Source organism: Nesoenas mayeri (assembly GCF_963082525.1).
Source record: "Nesoenas mayeri genome assembly, chromosome: 2".
Lineage (NCBI taxonomy): Eukaryota > Metazoa > Chordata > Aves > Columbiformes > Columbidae > Nesoenas > Nesoenas mayeri.
In genome coordinates this window covers 78,502,106-78,520,485 of record NC_137543.1, presented here as the reverse complement: position 1 = coordinate 78,520,485, position 18,380 = coordinate 78,502,106, and the positions used below count along the sequence as shown (strand labels likewise).

Sequence of the window (18,380 nt, the reverse complement as noted above, 5' to 3'; positions counted from 1 at the left end):
TGCAAGACTCTACACTTTTTTTTTGTTATATTTCGTTAAATTTTTCCCTGCCCAACTCTCCAGCCTGTCCAGGTTTCACTGTATGGCAGCACAGCCTTCTGGCGTATCAGCCACTCCTCCCAGTTTTGTATCATAGGAGAGTTGTATCAGGCTGGAGAGCTGGGTGGGGAAAAATTTAATGAAATATAACAAGTGCAAGTGTAGAGTCCTGCATCTGGGCAGGAACAACCCCAGGTTCCAGTATAGGTTGGGAAATTACATATTAGAGAGCAGTGTAGGGGAAAGGGACCTGGGGATCCTGGTGGACAACAGGATGACCATGAGCCAGCACTGTGCCCTTGTGGCCAAGAAGGCCAACGGCATCCTAGGGTGTATTAGAAGGGGTGTGGTTAGTAGGTCAAGAGAGGTTCTTCTCCCCCTCTACTCTGCCCTGGTGAGACCGCATCTGGAATATTGTGTCCAGTTCTGGGCCCCTCAGTTCAAGAAGGACAGGGAACTGCTGGAGAGGGTCCAGCCCAGGGCAACAAAGGGAGTGGAACATCTTCCTTATGAGGAAAGGCTGAGGGAGCTGGGTCTTTTTAGCTTGGAGAAGAGGAGACTGAGGGGGTGACCTCATTTATGTTTATAAAGATATGAAGGGTGAGTGTCACGAGGATGGAGCCAGGCTCTTCTTGGTGACAACCAGTGATAAGACAAGGGGCAGTGGATACAAACTGGAACACAAGAGGTTCCACTTAAATGTGATAAGAAACTTCTTCTCAGTGAGGGTAACAGACACTGGAACAGGCTGCCCAGAGAGGTTGTGGAGTCTCCTTCTCTGGAGACATTCAAAACCCACCTGGATGCCTTCCTGTGTAACCTCATCTAGGTGTTCCTGCTCCAGCAGGGGGATTGGACTAGATGATCTTTCAAGATCCCTTCCAATCCCTAACATTCTGTGATTCTGTGATACTCTATTAGATGTGCACCTTAGGCTTACTTGACGTTACGAGCCTAGGTTTTCATACATTATTATAATTTATTTGTCTTTCTCACAGACCTGCTTCTACAACAGGATCATTCCCAGTAGGATGAATCAGAAGGTGCAAATTTATATGTCTATCAGGCCATATCACTGGTTTCCTTAATTCACCTTCATTTGCCAAATATCAACATACTGTATTTTCCTTTCTAGACTCAGTTTCTGGTCAATACGTTTTCATTTTTTAAAAATAGGTAAAATTTCAAGACATTTCTGTTTTGCTCTTTGTTTTGTCAAAAATGTACATGGTAGTTTTAAGCTTTTTGGTGCTGCTGTGGAGGTGGCTGAGCTGAGATTTCCTAGTAGTTGCTAGGAGGTAGTATTGAAAACCTGGTTGGAGGGTCATTCTAGCGTCATGCTTCTTAGACGTAAAATTATTTTCAGTCAAAAATAATATGATTACAAAAAAAAAAATTTCCTATGGATTTATACTGTTGGTGAGCTAGTACTCTATGTCTTATAATAAATAAACAGTAACTGCTTTATCCTTTGTTTTGAATTTATAGACAATAAAACCTGCAGATATTGCCACTGTCCGTACACTGGGTCGACCTCCTCACCTCATTATGCGTATCATGGACTGTGTGTTGCTGCTCTTCCAGCGAAAAGTGAACAATGTGAAAATTGATCAGGAAAAATGCTGTACCATTCCATCCTGGCAGGAATCCTTGAAACTGATGACAGCAGGGAACTTCTTACAGAACCTACAGGTGCTTGTGCAACCTTCTTTTAAATAGTTTTTTAGTTTAAGAAAATAGGGAACAGTGCTGTCTCTGGTGTTCATAAGAGAACAAATGCACAAGGGATATCAGACACACAATAGATATAAGAGTGTCATAATGAAATAAATTTAAATCTTTCTGGTAAAGTCAGGTCATAAATCAATTATAGTTTCTCCTGTGTAAGGCAATGAAATTACTTTCCCTGACAAATGATTCAAAGCTTTAAGCATTTGTTTTGAGTAGCCATTACTTATCTGTTTCATTAAAGCTGATGGAAAACATCTTTTTTCTGGTACCTAACTTTTCACTAATTGTCAGCATTGCAACTTGTGCAGTGGCTTGCAAAAGAATAGTTGATTATTAGGATGTACAAAGTCAGATTTTATTTTTTTTTAAATTTGGGATTTTCATCTCCATAGCACGTGTCTAGGGAACTGGGAAGAGTAACTCATGAATAAATCCCTGTCCATAATTTAAATTAATAATATTATGATTAATCTACTCAGAATGAACTGTACCTTGTCTTGCCCCACTGGATGTTATTATCTCTGATTTGTGCATTTCAAGGAGTTTACTTCATCTGTCTCTGGTCCAGCGGGAAAGCACAGATGGCAGGCTTGACCAACTTTGTATAATTGGTAATGCTATGGATGCCATTTATGCAGTATTCACATTGCATCTACTTATAAGGATTTTTAATTTACTGAAGGGCTTCAACATTTCATTGCCTGTGCATAAATAAACCTGTTTGTGCTTCAGGGAACAGTTATTTTTCAAGTTCATCAGTGATGGACTTTTGTTATACTTTGTAAATAAATCTTTAAAGAACACCAAACTTACCTAGAATATTTAACCATCAAAATAGATTTGAGGGAGAAAACTGAGAGCTTTTGGGAATGAGAAATGGAAGAGTTGTTATTTGTAGAAGAGAGAAAGTCAGAATAAATTCTTAAAATTGAAACACTTTCCACTAATCATATCAGGTAATTTAAGAAGATAGCTAGCTTGCCCTTCAAAATTACTGTCTTGTAGAATGCATGTTTATGAACCAGAGCTAAGTTTTTCCTTTTCTTTTTGAAGCTTGTTAAATTAATGAACAGTAGCTTAAAAGTTATTGTTAACCATCTTAAAAAAAAAAAAAAAAAGGAATTTCATGCAGGGTATCAGTGATATTTTGTATCCACAGTTAGCTGTGTGTAATGGTAATGAATAGTCTAAGGTGGCAAAGACTATGAATGAAGGCAAACTTTGTCCATTTTGTAAGAATATAGAGCAGAGTGGAATGACTTGGGCAAGCTCTCAAAGATGCATGAGACAGAGAACTTCATATCAGCTGTTTGTAAGTAACGTTGTGATCTTGGTAGTGTTCTGTACATGCTGAAATACATATATATATATACAGTCTACATATATCGCATAGATCATGTATATTGCATTTGTTCTCAGCAATTTCCAAAAGACACAATTAATGAAGAAGTGGTAGAACTTTTGAGTCCTTATTTTGAAATGGTGGACTACAACATTGAGACAGCTAAGAGAGTATGCGGGAATGTTGCTGGCCTTTGCTCATGGACCAAAGCGATGGCTGTATTTTATTCCATCAACAAAGAAGTATTACCTTTAAAGGTAAGTGTTAATCAGTGGGAAGCACACAAATGTCCCTTGCTCCTTTTCCTTCCTACCTGCGTGCACTTGAGGTTGTCATCTGCTGGAAAAAGTCAGCTGCCTTATACCAATTGGTTCATGCTTCTGTAGGAATTTATTATCCTTAAAACAGTAACTCTACAGCTAAATGTATTTCAAATGTACTACCACTAGTAAGTTGTCAAAATTATGAAAAAGATTGTGCAGTTTTATGCCTCTGGGCCCCTTTTGAATGGTGTTGAAGCAGGCCTCATCTAGTTTAATTCACTATTGGAATTGCTTTACTTTAATTAAGAATTAAGTAGGAAAAAACTCGAGATCTGGTTCTTTTAATGTTCCTGATGTCAGCTCATAAGACTGCACAGAGCCTCTGTTCGTCAATGTTATTTAGAGAAAAACAGGCTTAAAAGTTGTTAAAAGGTAAGAGTGGAAGTCAGGAAGAACATGGTCAAGCATGATTTTAACACAGAATATCTTGTATTTATAATAGGAATGACTGAGAGGGAAGCAAGATTTGTAGTCAGAGGTTATATCTTTCATTAGACAAAGCAAATTGTTTGGAGAACTCCAATAGTCTTCTAGTGGCACTAGTCTTTTCTACAGGCCAGATCAAACTGCCTTTTTTGTCAGATGGAGAATGGCTGGTATTCCTAGAAGTTTTTCTAATTGACTGCTTAACTGTAGCTACCTGCAATAAAACATTTGTTGTAAAATTCAAACGAAAGTTGTTAATGAATGATGAAATCTACTGAGCAGTTTGATTTTGAAATGTAGTACAGTAAAACTCTTCAAACTGCATTATAGCAAATGTTTTGAGAAGTTGAATGTGCAAATACACTTTTATATTTGTATGCTTCATAGGCTAATTTAGCAATCCAGGAGAATCGCCTAACTACTGCTATGCTGGATCTACAGAAAGCTCAAGAAGAACTGGGTGCCAAGCAAGAAGAATTAGATATTGTGCAGGCAGAGTATGAAAAAGCAATGAGAGAAAAACAGGTGAACTGCTCTTTACAGGAAAGAAGTTACCACCCTTACGTTAAAACAACTTAATACCTTCTCACAGTTTCACGATTATTCATTGGAAAGGATGTTGATGGACAGAGGATAAGAGATATTATTTGGATATGCCCTCTTTGGATCCTGCCTGTCTCCTTTGCCATTGATCTTTTCTCACTACCCATGCTCCTACCTCCACAAAACCAATTTTATTTGGATTATTTGTTTAGGACCTACTATTGTAACTTCAAATGTCAGTAAAGTATGTTATCTGTGTATAATCTATTTGAAATTCTGGGCAGAATTCCCCAGAGTTAATATGTATGAGGGATTTTGTATATCATTTAACATGTGTATCAATATGAAAGGTAAGAGCAGAAATATTTAGAAGTTCAATCACATGACAGCTGTTGATAGTTTGTCCTGATATATTTTTTCCATCTCGCTTTCCATTCTTCTCTGCATGATTATATAAGCATTTGAGAATTTATTCTTAAGATGTTATTTAATTACTCATTTAATTAGATGTAGACACTTTTTTGGCCTATCAGCTACATGACTGTTAACCATATTGCTTTCTGTATGGTTTTCTCTAGACTTTACTTGAAGATGCTGAGCGTTGCCGTCATAAAATGCAAACTGCCTCAAGTCTTATAAGTGGTTTAGCAGGTGAAAAAGAGAGGTGGACAAAGCAGAGTAAAGAATTTGCCATGCAAACCAAGAGGCTAGTGGGTAAGTTTTTGTCCACATCTTTGAACATGGCAGTTAGTCACTTGAATCGTAATGGGTAGTGAAACTGAAAACATTTAAAATTTCAAACTTGTCCTTTATAACTTAGCTTTCCTGTTGCTAAAATGAGGGCACTTGTTATTAATTCTCTTTCTAAAGCACTGTTAGGGAAAAAATGCAATATGAGACTAAAGGTCATATTAAAAAAAAATTCAGTAACTGTGGATGCTGTGCATGGATTTTTACTTGATATGTGTAACATGCAATGCGTACTGATGTTTTAACTTGAGTGCTGTTTGCAGATAGTAGTCCAAAGAGAGTGATATATTAGCAAGTGCCAATAAAATGTCTGTAACTGAGAATACATATGGATGAAAGGAAGACTGATACTCAGACACTGATATTTATACATAGAAATCAATATTTCTAAATAGAGTTACTAATGATCATTAAATTTCTGTTTCTTAGAAGCTCATTTTTATTTCATAAACATACATTTGGAAACTAAAATACTTTGTAATAAAGAATTTATTTATTAGTTAGATCAAGTAAATAAAATTTATCTTGTCCTTTACTATGTTCTGAAGTTTCTTCTCCAACTTCTGCCTTGAAATGCTGTAAAAAGCACATATTATTATATCTTAGTTGCTGGTGTAATATATGGTATAATATGTGTACATGTATTATTAACTTACTAAAAATACAGAATACCTTCCTCGGATGCTCATGTTTTTTTTTTTTTTTTAATAGATAACTTGAAAAAGTCTAAAAAATATTGGTACTTAGTATAGAAATACAGTATCTTTTTCAATTTGAATCCTGCATTCTTACTTCAGAGGTACAAAAAACCACAACTGTGGTGTCGTGAAACTTAGGGGGGCAATTTTGAAGTTGATCAAAAGACTGAAACTTGTCACACTTAATACCTCAATAATGTCTGTTACACTTTTTTATTAGTAATAATAATAATAATAAATAATTTGTTCTTAATTAGTAATACTAAATAAAGGCTATTTTCAAAAAAAAAAAAAAAAGAAAGAAAAAAAAATTAAGCCTCATTTTATGATTGTGCAAGGAAATTATAAAATTGGAAGTTTATGAGTAACTTCATTCTGCCATGTCCTGCTTGTGCAGCATCTAGTGTTTGGAATAGTGTTACATATGTTTGTTGGGTTGACCTTGGCTGGCTGCCAGACGCCCATCTCTTCCTTCATTTGTATTGTAAGGATAAAGATGGCATCTACTGAAATGTAGCATTGTCTTGCCATATGATGAGCCTTGGGTAAAAGGCTGTTTTGTCTTCTTCATGGGTCAAAGTGTGTTCTTCAGTTACCAGCCAAACCATATAACAACTAGACAAGGAAGCAGCTCATTCATGAATAGAATTAACAAACCTGTAATGAGTTTTTTTCCTTTTTCTCTTGAAGGTGATGTACTCTTGGCTACAGCTTTTCTGTCCTATTCTGGTCCTTTTAACCAAGAGTTTCGCAATCTGCTATTAAATGACTGGAGAAAGGAAATGAAAAGCCGGAAAATCCCCTTTGGTAACGACTTGAATCTCATAGAAATGTTGACTGATGCTCCAACTATCAGTGAATGGAACCTGCAAGGATTACCAAATGATGACTTATCCATACAGAATGGAATAATTGTCACTAAAGCATCTCGTTATCCTTTATTAATCGATCCACAAGCACAGGGTAAAATTTGGATTAAAAATAAGGAAGGCAGAAATGAACTTCAGGTAATAAGAATGCTGATGCTTTCATAATCTCTAGAAACTCTTAGCTCACCAAATATTACAATTCAGTGATTCAAATAATACTTAGAGAATGCCTTTTACATACAATGCCTGGTCTGGATATAAAGAACATCTCGTATTTTGGTTGATTTGAGATATCTGGCTAGATATGAAAATGTACATTTGAAGCTTATTAGTACCACTGACTTGATTTGTTTAATGAATTTATTTTAATGAAATGTAAAATGTTGGAAAATAGGTTGCATGGATAATATCTGATAAGAGCTGAAGCATGTTCGCAGAGTACTATAAGCATTAGAAAAAAACCCAAACCAACAAATAAGTGATTAATAAAGGTTCATATATATGTTCAAAAATGAAGATGCACAGCATGATATTAATATTTTTGTCATATTTTAATGAGAAATTATTGATAATTTATGATGTCTTAGCATGGATGTCAGGTGCTAAATATTCTGCAGGGAAGACAGTATTGCAACAACATACAGTCTGAGGCAAGATACACTAATTCAGTGCAAACAGAGGAAAATATGAGAAAGTCCTTGCTTGCTATGGCTATGATCACACCAATAAATGAGCTTTTAAAAAGATATCCCTGAAAAAGATAAAGAGGAGTTTGAAGTAGGGTAATAGAGTGGCTCTGAGAGTATTACTAGGAAACTACTTTCATTCATGTTGATTCTTACCACAGTGCAGAACCCTTTAATGATTGCCTAGCTAGTTATTTTAAAAAATGATTATTAGACTTTCACTATGGAGTTATAAACAAACTAAGCTGAGTGTTCTTTGTGTACATGTTGAAAATTAATCACAATTGTACTGAGAACTATTTTTTAAAGCAAAGACTATTAAATGGTTTGTTCAATATAACCCCCTAATTTTCAAAGGCAAAAAAAAAAAAAAAAAGGAGCCCTAATGTTCAAATTGGTCTTGTTGCAGTTTGACTTGGGGATGTTATCCAAGATAAAGTTGAGGTGATAGAAGTTTCCTGTGAATTTCTGGTCTAGTTGTGCTCGTGGAATATCAAAACTTCGGATGCTCATTGTTGCTTTGCTTCTACTTTTTTAGTTGTAAAACAGAATTTTGCATTCAATGAGATCTGAGAACACAGTACACTGATGCTACCTGTTCTTGTGGTCACAATCTTTGCCTTAATCCTAGCCTAACTATAGGATCATTGTTTTTGTCCGTAATTTAAACAAAATGAAATAAAGTGCTTAGCAACTGGGCATAATATATGCATCTGTGATTTTATTTTTAGATCACTTCTTTGAATCACAAGTATTTTAGAAATCACTTAGAAGACAGCCTTTCTTTGGGAAGACCTCTTTTGATAGAAGATGTCGGAGAAGAACTTGACCCAGCACTTGATAATGTTTTGGAAAGAAACTTAATTAAAACAGGTTCAGCCAATAAGGTAAAAAAACCACAAACCAACCAACCAAACAAACAAAAAAAACCCCAAAACCCAATCCAAACCAACCAAACAAAAACCAAAAAGTGGAAATAACACCCTAACTCCACCCTCAACAAAGTAACTCCTAATTAGTATATGACCATAGAAGATTAAACTCACAATTAAATTAGAATAATACTAATACAAAAAAAAGCAGAGCGTAAGTTCAAGATTGCAAATAGTTAATATATTTAACCCATGCAGTTCCTTATCCCATTTCTTACCACGATTTTTAAAAATGGAAATAAGCTGTGAATGAGTCATTTAAAGTGTTCCATAGATATTTGCAACAAATTCTTTGCATCAGATGTATAATTTAAAGCTGAACTTTATGGCTTTGAAAAGAAAAATATAACCTTTGTTTCTACATGCAATATCTGAAAGAGTTTGTACTGATTCTTGATGTCTCAAGACTTTTTAATACCTTTTCTTAAGGTGAAGGTTGGTGATAAGGAAGTAGATGTTATGAATGGCTTCAGACTTTACATTACCACAAAACTGCCAAATCCATGTTACTCTCCTGAAATTAGTGCTCGAACCTCCATCATTGACTTTACTGTGACCATGAAAGGTCTTGAAAATCAACTTTTAGGCAGAGTCATTCTCACAGAGAAACAGGTAAAATAATTAATTGTATCTTTTTCATGGCTATATGTCTTGAATCTACTTGTACAAGGTTTTAGTTTCATTTTAGTTTATTACTTTCTATTCCCATATTGCAGGGTAACTTTATGGCTCTCTGTATTGTGATTATTCTTAATATAACCTATTTATGATGGTTTAAAAGCTGGCACAGAAGAAATGGAATCATTCAAGTGGAAGTTTCTGTTTGTCTTTATGGTTGCAACTGTACCAAACCCACCTTATTTTTCCTGCCTCAGTGAGTTATAACCTCATGAGAATGGCCTGTGTAAAAGAAAAGGGTGTGGAATAAACACCTGGTGTTCTGTGTACACACTGTGGAACTTATGGCAACACTACCCAGTGCAAAGGATTCAGAAGTAGTTCCTTGCTCCAAGGGGAAACAGGCTAACTACCTATTTTGACATTGCAGATGTATTAGTTGAGGAAGTCCAAGTTCAGGATGACAATCCCAATAAGCATGCCACCAGCAGTTCTGGAAGGAGGCTGGCTGGCATATTTTGAACTATTGGACACTTAATCCCTGTAACTATAGGGTCAGGCAATGTCAAAGTCAAATGACACACGAGGAATGTGTTTGTTTTCTTACTGTAGCATCTGTTGTGGTCCTTCTGTCCTACTCCCTCATCTCCCTCCCATGTAAGATATTTGTCTTTAATGGACTCAGCCATCTTGTTAATGTCAAGTAGTTGCTTTTCATTCCTGATCAGTCCATGGATCTTATGAGAGAAATCATATTAATTCTATAAAGTCTTGTATTTTGTCAGACAGCTTCATTGCACCATCAGCTTCACTTCAACCAGTGACAACTTGTCAACTCACTATGTAATGGAATTATCACTGTCTGTCTGAAACACACTGTGATGTGTATATTTACAAAGCCTTATGCCTAGCTACACTTCCAGGCCCTGCAACAGAGTACATTTTCTCAGAATGACAGTAATTTTATCAGCACATTCCTCTGATCATTGCAGTGGTTGTATACCTGATTGTAGGACACAGAAAAGACAGGAACTTAATTTTTCTCAGAGGTGCAAAGCAATAGACTGAAAAGTAGTGGATTCAAGTTGTAACATGGGAAATTCTGAACAGCTATTAGGAAAAAAAATATTTATGTTGAGAGTAGTCAAAAACAGGAACAGGTTACCCAGAGATGTAGAATCTCATTCTTGGAGGGGATCAAGACTTAACTGGACATGGCTTTGAGCAACTGACCAATTTAGATCTGGTTTGAGCAGGAGGTGGTACCAGTTCATTTCTGGACAATCCCTTCCAAACTAAAATTATTCTACTCTTCTGTGGTATCTTTGCCACTGACTGGGAACGTCTGATGGGTGGACATACTGTGCTCTCTAGACCAGCTTCTCAGAGTATCCAGAGTTAGAATGTGTGTGTGGAACTTCTGTTCTCAAAAGATAAGAGATTATTTATCTGAAGTTAGTGTTTTTCAAGATTTGCTTGAAATAATTTTTGAAATAATTTTGAAACAATTTTTGCCATTCCACTGTCTCTAATATGGTTCTACTCTTAGAATGAATGAGATTTGGACAAACAGTGAAGAAAAGGAGGGTTTACAGCACATTGTTTAAAGATTTTGTGAAGTCTGACTTTCCATTTCTATGTTGTCTGGTATGCCCATTGGTAGAATCTGTGTGGCATACATCTCAAATAATTGATGGATTAATGGTAAGAATACTGGTACTGGATGTTAAACCAATTTGCAAGATGTGAGCTAAGCATAAGAAGATCAAAGGGTAGCTGGTATATCTGTGTAAATTTCATTCTACTCTATATCTTGGAATAATTGGATTTGGGAGGCTGGATATATGTATGAATGTAGTATAACTGATACTGTTTTAATTATATGATTGTTTTCATACATTGGCTGTTATGTAATTTGACAAAAATTTGCATATTTAGCATTGTAGAATTAGATAGATGTATAATATGCGAGGACTTTTTATAGCTTTTTGAATTTCTCATTCATATTTCAAAATTTGTGGTGAAAAAAGACTCAAGTTTTGTAAGAAACAGTTGATGCAAATTCTTGCACTTGTTAATCATTTTGTGACAGAATGATATAAGCTACATAGCGGCTTTTATATTTTATGGGTATTAACAAGGTCTAGCATTTTTTGGTACAGCCTGTAAAATGATGTCAGCTTGTGAAAGTGATTCCTTAAAGCTATATTTGATAATAGCCTCTTTGGTGCAAGTTCCTTGAATTTATGTATATGGAAACTTGGCTTAGTTTTTTGCATCTTTGAAGTTAGGACTGGAAATTTTTGAATACACGCATAAAACTTTCAACTGTGTAATCTTTCAGCTGTGCAAAATATATTTAAAAAGCTTAATAGGTTATTTTTTTCACTAAGGTTTTTATGTAAGATTAATTCAACTTTAGTTTAGTCATTTTGTTTCCAGTGTGTTTCTCAGTCTCTTCTTAAAAAAACCAAAACCACTTCCTGTTTTTAAATGCATTGCACTCTCAAATATATTTAACCTTTTAAATTGAACTCAGCAAAACATGAAATTTAATTTGACTCAGAATGATTTCTCAGCATGATAATTATTATATTTAATTGGATGCTAACATGCTTATAATGTTATACTTTAAAAAATTGTTTCTGCTTCGTCAAACTTGTATAATGCTTGTCTTGCTTCATAATTGCTACCTGCTTTTCTTCAATTCTGTTAAGCATAAGCTCATTAAAATGGAGTTAACTGTAGTTTTCTTGTCTTTTTTCACTAGTTTTTGTCAGAATCTTTTGAATCTGTATGCACATCTTCTAAGTCATGTGACATTTACATTATTTTACGACAATGGTCCAAATAAATCTTCTCTACCTGAAGATGATGATGTTTCAATATACCTTTTGTACAGTGACAAGAACCTAATTCTGATAAAGGGATGGAAATTATTTTTTTTAAAAAATTTTCCATTTTAAGATAAAAGGACTTTGTTTACAACAACTAAATACTTGAAATAATTAGGAATGTTAGCAGAATGTAGGACTGAGAAGATCACAAGTTTAGAATGTGGGAAAACAAAAAACCAATTTCAGATTGGTTTGCCAAAAAAAAAAAAAAGGCGGCTACTCAAATAGGGTAGTAAAACCTTTCCTTAAGCCTTGCTAAGGTCTCAGGTTCATAATGCCTCTAGTGCTACCTGAGAGATCATGTGTTTCTCACTGTGGTCCCTGTTCCTTTGGAGCAGACCACCCTTTCTACAGTGCTGCAGTGAACGTGACAAAAGAGGAGTGAACACACAGCTTCCAACTTTGGAGAGACATTGTTAAAAGTAATCCAGCAGACCTTTATAAACAGTGGAGGAGAGCAGTGCTTCTGTAGACATAACTAATATTTCTGCTAATGGGCTCATTCATTGTTGATCCGTAAGATTTGTATTATCCTTATCTTATGAAAGACTCTTAACCCATCCTATCCCTTTTTATTTCTTTTTACTTCATTGTACTGATACATTTTGTATTGTTTCAATTGAATATTTTTATCTCTGAGGGATTAATTTGTAATAGTTTTTTAAGTTTAATTTTAAGAGTAGTATAAGAATGAACTAAAAGACCATTTATGTCTGAAGAATGTATTTTTCTTTTTAAACTTTTTTTTTTTTTTGAGTGTGTGTGCATTTTCTGTGTGTGTGTAAATGTAAAACCATTAGACAACGTGTCCATCTTTTATATATGACCACGGGAAAACAAAGTAGGTACATAAAACATCCAGCTTGTAATACAAAAAGTAATCAACTAACTACTTCTGGTGGAGCAATTCAGTTTGAGTTCTACATGCTTTCTTTTCCTAATCAATTAAACATTTCAGTAAGAGGCTGAAGTTATCCCTATTTGATGGCTGAATATTTTTAGATGCACTTTTTGAAATACTTGTTGCTTGATTCGTTGACTAAGGATGTTCATTATTACAGAGACTATATTTTCAATATGGTGATGGGAAAAAAAGGCATAAACAAGAATGACATTAGATAGAGTGAAATGAAATCCTCTGTGTGGAAAGGTGTTTGCACTTGTCTTTGTCTGCAAAAGAAAGAAAAACAATTACTATTCTGAGCTCCTAATTCTATTAGGGCATGATAGGAGCATGCTCCACAGTATTTGTTGAAACGATTCATCAATGCATACTTACGTAGCAGGTTGAGAAAACTGGCAATACACCTGCTGTCAGAAATACCACTGGAATTCCTTACCCAAATTAATGCAGTTACTCTTGATCTACACTGTTTTAGTAGGATCAGTACTTTTAAAACTGAATATCTTGTTTTATTTTGTTTACATTTTTGATTAATCTTCTGTTTTCCAAATTTTACCTTGTATTTCAACAGGAACTAGAGAAAGAAAGAACAGATCTTATTGAAGATGTGACTATGAACAAAAGGAGGATTAAAGACCTAGAAGATAACCTCTTGTTCCGACTTACAAGCACTAAGAGTTCTCTGGCAGATGATGAAAGTCTAGTAATTGTATTGAGTAACACTAAGAAGACTGCAGAGGAGGTAACACAGAAACTGCAAACTTCTGCTGAAACTGAAGTACAGATCAACTCAGCCCGTGAAGAGTACAGACCTGGTAAGTGAAGGTAGTGATGAAAGACAAATAACTAGAATGTATGGTCAAAACAGCAATACTTGGAGAAATGGTAGGATGGGATCAGGAAGACCATAATGGGTGGGAAGGATCTGTGTTTTCCTGTAAGTAAAGTGTATCCAGGAAATGTCATATTAAGCTATGGTGGAGAAAATAGCTAGCCTTCATGTGGAATATATAAAATAGAATGATCTATTTTCTTTCTAGACTTCCTATTACTCTCTATACAAGTATAATTGTCCATCTAATCTACTGGGTAAGAAACTTGAGAGGACTTTTTTTTTCTTTCTTAGCTGTTAAAATGTTGACACTTTTTAGGGACTGTCAATGAGACCATTAATTAGGGTATTTAGGTAACTGTATGTTTGAGTTCGATGTGTTGACATTTTTAGGGAGCCAGTATAATTGTAAATGCCTTTGTATCTGGATGAACGCTTTGTTTATTCTGTCATAGAGCCTTAAGTTGTTGTAGTCAGCTCATTTCATCAGTCTTTTGACTTTTAACTGACAGAGAAAAACATGTGAAAAAAATGAAAATAAATGCTCTCTGGAATTCAGTGTTACATCTGCATTTTAGGAGATGTGTAAAATGATACAGTTAGTGTACCAGAAATCATTGCAGATTTTGTAAAACCATTATATTTAAAACTAAATGACTGCTGAAAGTAAGTTAAAACAACATAGTTCTTTTGGCTTTTATATGACTCCTGTAAAAGTCTGTAAAGATAAATTTGTTTGGATGCTCAAACAGTAACTCAAACCCTCTTACTTTTTGTATGTTCTACTGGTGATCTGAATATTGTGGAATACCATCTGGATGCTCTCCAAATATGCTCATATTTACAAACCGGGCTTTACCTAGTATACACTAATTACAAAAAAGATTTATTTCTTTGCTGATGTATAAATGAGGATTAAATTAACATTTTATTTTTCTGGCCAGTAAAGAATGCACTGACTCAAGGATCTTCAGTTAGTATTAGTGTTAAACTCACTGTACTTAATGTAGGAAGTTAGGGTTTTCTGCTCTGCCTTTCTACTTTGAACACAGTCTTGTTTCCTGTCCTTCAGTTGCAACTCGAGGTAGCATCCTATACTTCCTTATTACTGAGATGAGCATGGTCAATGTGATGTATCAGACTTCGCTTCGACAGTTTTTGGGGCTTTTTGACCGCTCTCTAGCCAGGTAATATAGCTAACGATAAGTATCATTTGTATTTACCAAGTCCTGGAGGTGGTTTTAATACAGGAAAGATTTGTTGTAAGCTCATGTCAGAAAGAAGAGTGTTGCTTGTTACAATCTTGACAGGAATTATAATTTTAAATACCTTTAAACCTTTGTCTGTTAGTTACCACAGCAAAGAACCTTCAATGTACTTACAGTCCTTAAAAATTAGGCATTAGATAATTAAAACCCATTATACCATGTTGATTTTCAGCTATGCAGAAAGGCTTGATTAGATAGGATTGTATTTTGTTGATCATTCAATCTGAAAGTTGTTCCTAGCTTACTGTCTGATATTCTGGGTTTGTGATCTATTATTTTTTCATGTTTTGAAGGTTCCAAGCTGTGACTTTTTGTCTTTTACATAATATTCCTTTTAATAAGTTTTATGCAAATAGGCATTCAACTGCAGACCTTTCTTCCAATAGGTCTACCAAGAGCCCTATAACTAGCAAGCGGATTAATAATATTATTGAACATATGACATATGAAATATTCAAATATGCTGCCCGAGGACTCTATGAGGAGCACAAATTTCTTTTCACATTATTACTTACATTGAAGATTGATATACAAAGAAACAGAGTGAAGCATGAAGAATTTCTGACACTTATTAAAGGTTGGAGCTATGGAACAATTTTAAGCAAAGCACATATTGTGTTATAGAAAATTTTTGAGCTGTAGTTATATCTCCTAGACAAGTTGCTGCTTCCTTTTGTACATGAAAAGCCAGCCAATTGACAGAATACATACTTATCATTCTGTTCAGGTGACAGACAACATTCTGTGCTAGTTCTAATTTATCGAAACACACTGAATATTGATAAATATAGCTCTGAGAACAGTGAGAATCTAAAAATTGTCCTTTCAGTTCATGTTTATGTTTGCTGCTCAAATTCCAACAAGTATGTATTTGACTTAGAAGAATTATTATTTTACTAAATATATTTTATTTTATTTTATTTTTTAACTACAGGAGGGTGAGCAAGCAAATAGGAACAAAAAGTGATGCTAACATTTTGACAGAATAGCAGACTCTTAGCTGAATGTGACAAGTTCATGGGTTTGGTTTTAGCTGCATGCAAGCACTGTGTGTCCAGTTGAAAGCTTGAAATAATTTTATATTACCTTTCCAAAATACTTAATTTTCCAGGCAACATGTATTTGTGGATTATAACTGTTAGTTTTTCCATGTTGAGTCTTCAGAATATCATTTCCAAACAAGCATTTATTTCCAGGCATATTGCACAAAGGAATAATCCTCAAAAGAGAAACTAGTTAGCAAAGATTAAGGTACATAATAAAAGAAAATAACATAAACTAGCCAAAATACAAATTCTGCTTCCCCAAAGATTACAGGAATGTATAATGTAGAAAAACCTGTGAATGCATGAATAAAAATGCGGATTCTTGTAGCTTGTGGGCTTTATTATTTATTTTTGTATTTGCTTTCTTTTAGCTTCAGCTGAATTCCAAGGAAGGCAAATGGACATATTGGCAAAGTTATTACATTATCTGCAACAAGAAAAAAAATCAAATAAAAATAAATTGAAATTAAGCTTATTCATTTTTTTTTGTTAATAAACTCAAGCGTATTCTTCTACAGTAAAAAGAAAAATAGCTTGTAATGGGAAGCTGTTACAGATTTAAGAAAATTAGATTTAAAAATAAATTTTGTGTGTTACCTTTGCTCAGGTTTGTTCTTAGTTCAGTAGTCTTTCTGCAGACTGGGAAGGCCTAGTCATGTGAAATAATCTTGCAGTATCTGTTATCTAGTTTACATTTTCCAAACAGGTCTTTTTTTTTTTTTTTTTTTTTTTTTTAATCTTTTGAGTATCTCCAACAGTTCTAATTAAAACTAATACCTAATTTCTTCTAATTTCTTGCAGGTGGTGCTTCCCTAGACCTTAAAGCTTGTCCTCCTAAGCCAGCTAAATGGATTCTGGATATGACTTGGCTGAATTTGGTGGAGCTCAGTAAGCTCAAACAATTTTCAGATATTCTTGATCAAGTAAGTAAGAGCTTTTTAAGATAAACTTATTTGACAGTGATCATATGATAGTGATCAAGGCATGTGGTGGGAAACTGGTTTATTTTATATAACAGAATGAAATTTAAAACAGATAGCCACAGTTGTGGCCCTGACTGCTTAACAGCCTTTATTGATAAAACACTTAAAAACCACCTGGAAAATAAGAAGAAAGTAGAATGTTTCACACCCTATATAAATGCTTTCAGATAGGGATGGAACTTGCTATTATCCAGTTCATGTAATACAACTTGAATCTTCTTCTGTTTGTTAGACTTTTTTGCATCCCTCTTGTGCTTTCTTACACTATGTTTCATGATGCTTTTTCCAATGTTTCTCTGATTACATGGAGCAAGAGTTAGGGAAAGGGTGTTGAGTAATTTGAACACTTGCATAAATAACATTAATGGACACAAAATGTATGGTAGCTAATGGAGTAAGTAAACATAATTTGGTATATGTGAACAGTACCTTGTGTACAGTCATGCAGGGAACAGATATGAATCTAGTGCTCTCAAAGCTCTGTCTAAGCCTAGCTCTTTGTGTTCTGACCTTGTTTTGCTATTATGTCGTTACTGAAGATGCTGAGTAGTAGCTCATTTTTTCAGAATATCAATACTTATGGGCATTGTTGCATGCTACAATTTTGTACTTAAAATCTGAAAGCTTATCCTCGTTTTTTTATTAGCTTGACTAAATCTGTGTGCTAACATTACCAAACAAATGCCTACATGTGGATTACATGTCTCTGATCCTCATTTTATGTATGTGACCTCGTGGCATTTGAAATGTGACTTGTCTATTTAGTGAGATTTACTCCTTTGATGCTATAACTGCAGATTTCCAAAGCAGAGAAACAGTGGAAAATCTGGTTTGATAGTGAGAGTCCTGAAGAAGAACTGGTTCCTAGTGGCTATGGTCAATCCCTGGACTGCTTCAGACATCTTCTTCTTATCAGATCTTGGTGTCCTGACAGGACCATAGCTCAGGTACATTTATATAGCAAACATAGTCTATTTAGATGTCACTAGAATAATAGTTACAGGATTGCAATTCAGTACTCTTTTGTTTAATGCAGAACTCCTTTTAGTAATGGACCTTCACTTTGTGTTTTCTGAAATTATTTTCAGACAACTTATGCATTTGTTACAAGGAAAGTGTTAGTAATATTCTTTCAATATATTGAAATAATATTACTGAAATATTTCACTATGGAGATAGTATTTCATCTGGAAATATGTTTTTACCCAGTTCTGCTTTATCAGTTCAGAAGATATTTTTGACTGTCCTTGTGAATGTTACTCACTGGAATTGTAGAAGTGTCGTCATTTTAGGCTGAAGTAAAATCATTTCATGAACTCATTTGGCTGAGATAAAACAAACAAACAAACGTGAAAACCATTTAATTAAGGAAGAATTAGACTCACCTTATAAAAATCTATATTAAGGTCCGTTCAAAATTTTTAAATTAAAATCATCTATTTAAAAAGGAGAGGAATATAAAAAGTTTATCGAATGGCTGAATCTATTTTAAG

The 18,380-nt window shown here is 34.5% G+C and overlaps 1 protein-coding gene across 1 annotated transcript in view; it reads left to right on the top strand.

Annotated features, from left to right (window-relative positions):
* DNAH5 (dynein axonemal heavy chain 5) overlaps positions 1-18,380 on the top strand; it is a gene marked incomplete at both ends in the record, with an annotated part of 126,683 nt that overhangs the window by 93,713 nt on the left and 14,590 nt on the right. Inside the window, 12 exons of the mRNA XM_080338591.1 lie at positions 1,528-1,731; positions 3,190-3,369; positions 4,249-4,386; positions 4,983-5,118; positions 6,543-6,859; positions 8,139-8,294; positions 8,769-8,951; positions 13,330-13,573; positions 14,663-14,777; positions 15,245-15,435; positions 16,706-16,827; positions 17,685-17,834. Of these exons, the coding sequence (XP_080194717.1) occupies positions 1,528-1,731; positions 3,190-3,369; positions 4,249-4,386; positions 4,983-5,118; positions 6,543-6,859; positions 8,139-8,294; positions 8,769-8,951; positions 13,330-13,573; positions 14,663-14,777; positions 15,245-15,435; positions 16,706-16,827; positions 17,685-17,834 (2,136 nt within the window). The remainder of the gene's footprint in view (positions 1-1,527; positions 1,732-3,189; positions 3,370-4,248; positions 4,387-4,982; positions 5,119-6,542; positions 6,860-8,138; positions 8,295-8,768; positions 8,952-13,329; positions 13,574-14,662; positions 14,778-15,244; positions 15,436-16,705; positions 16,828-17,684; positions 17,835-18,380) is intronic.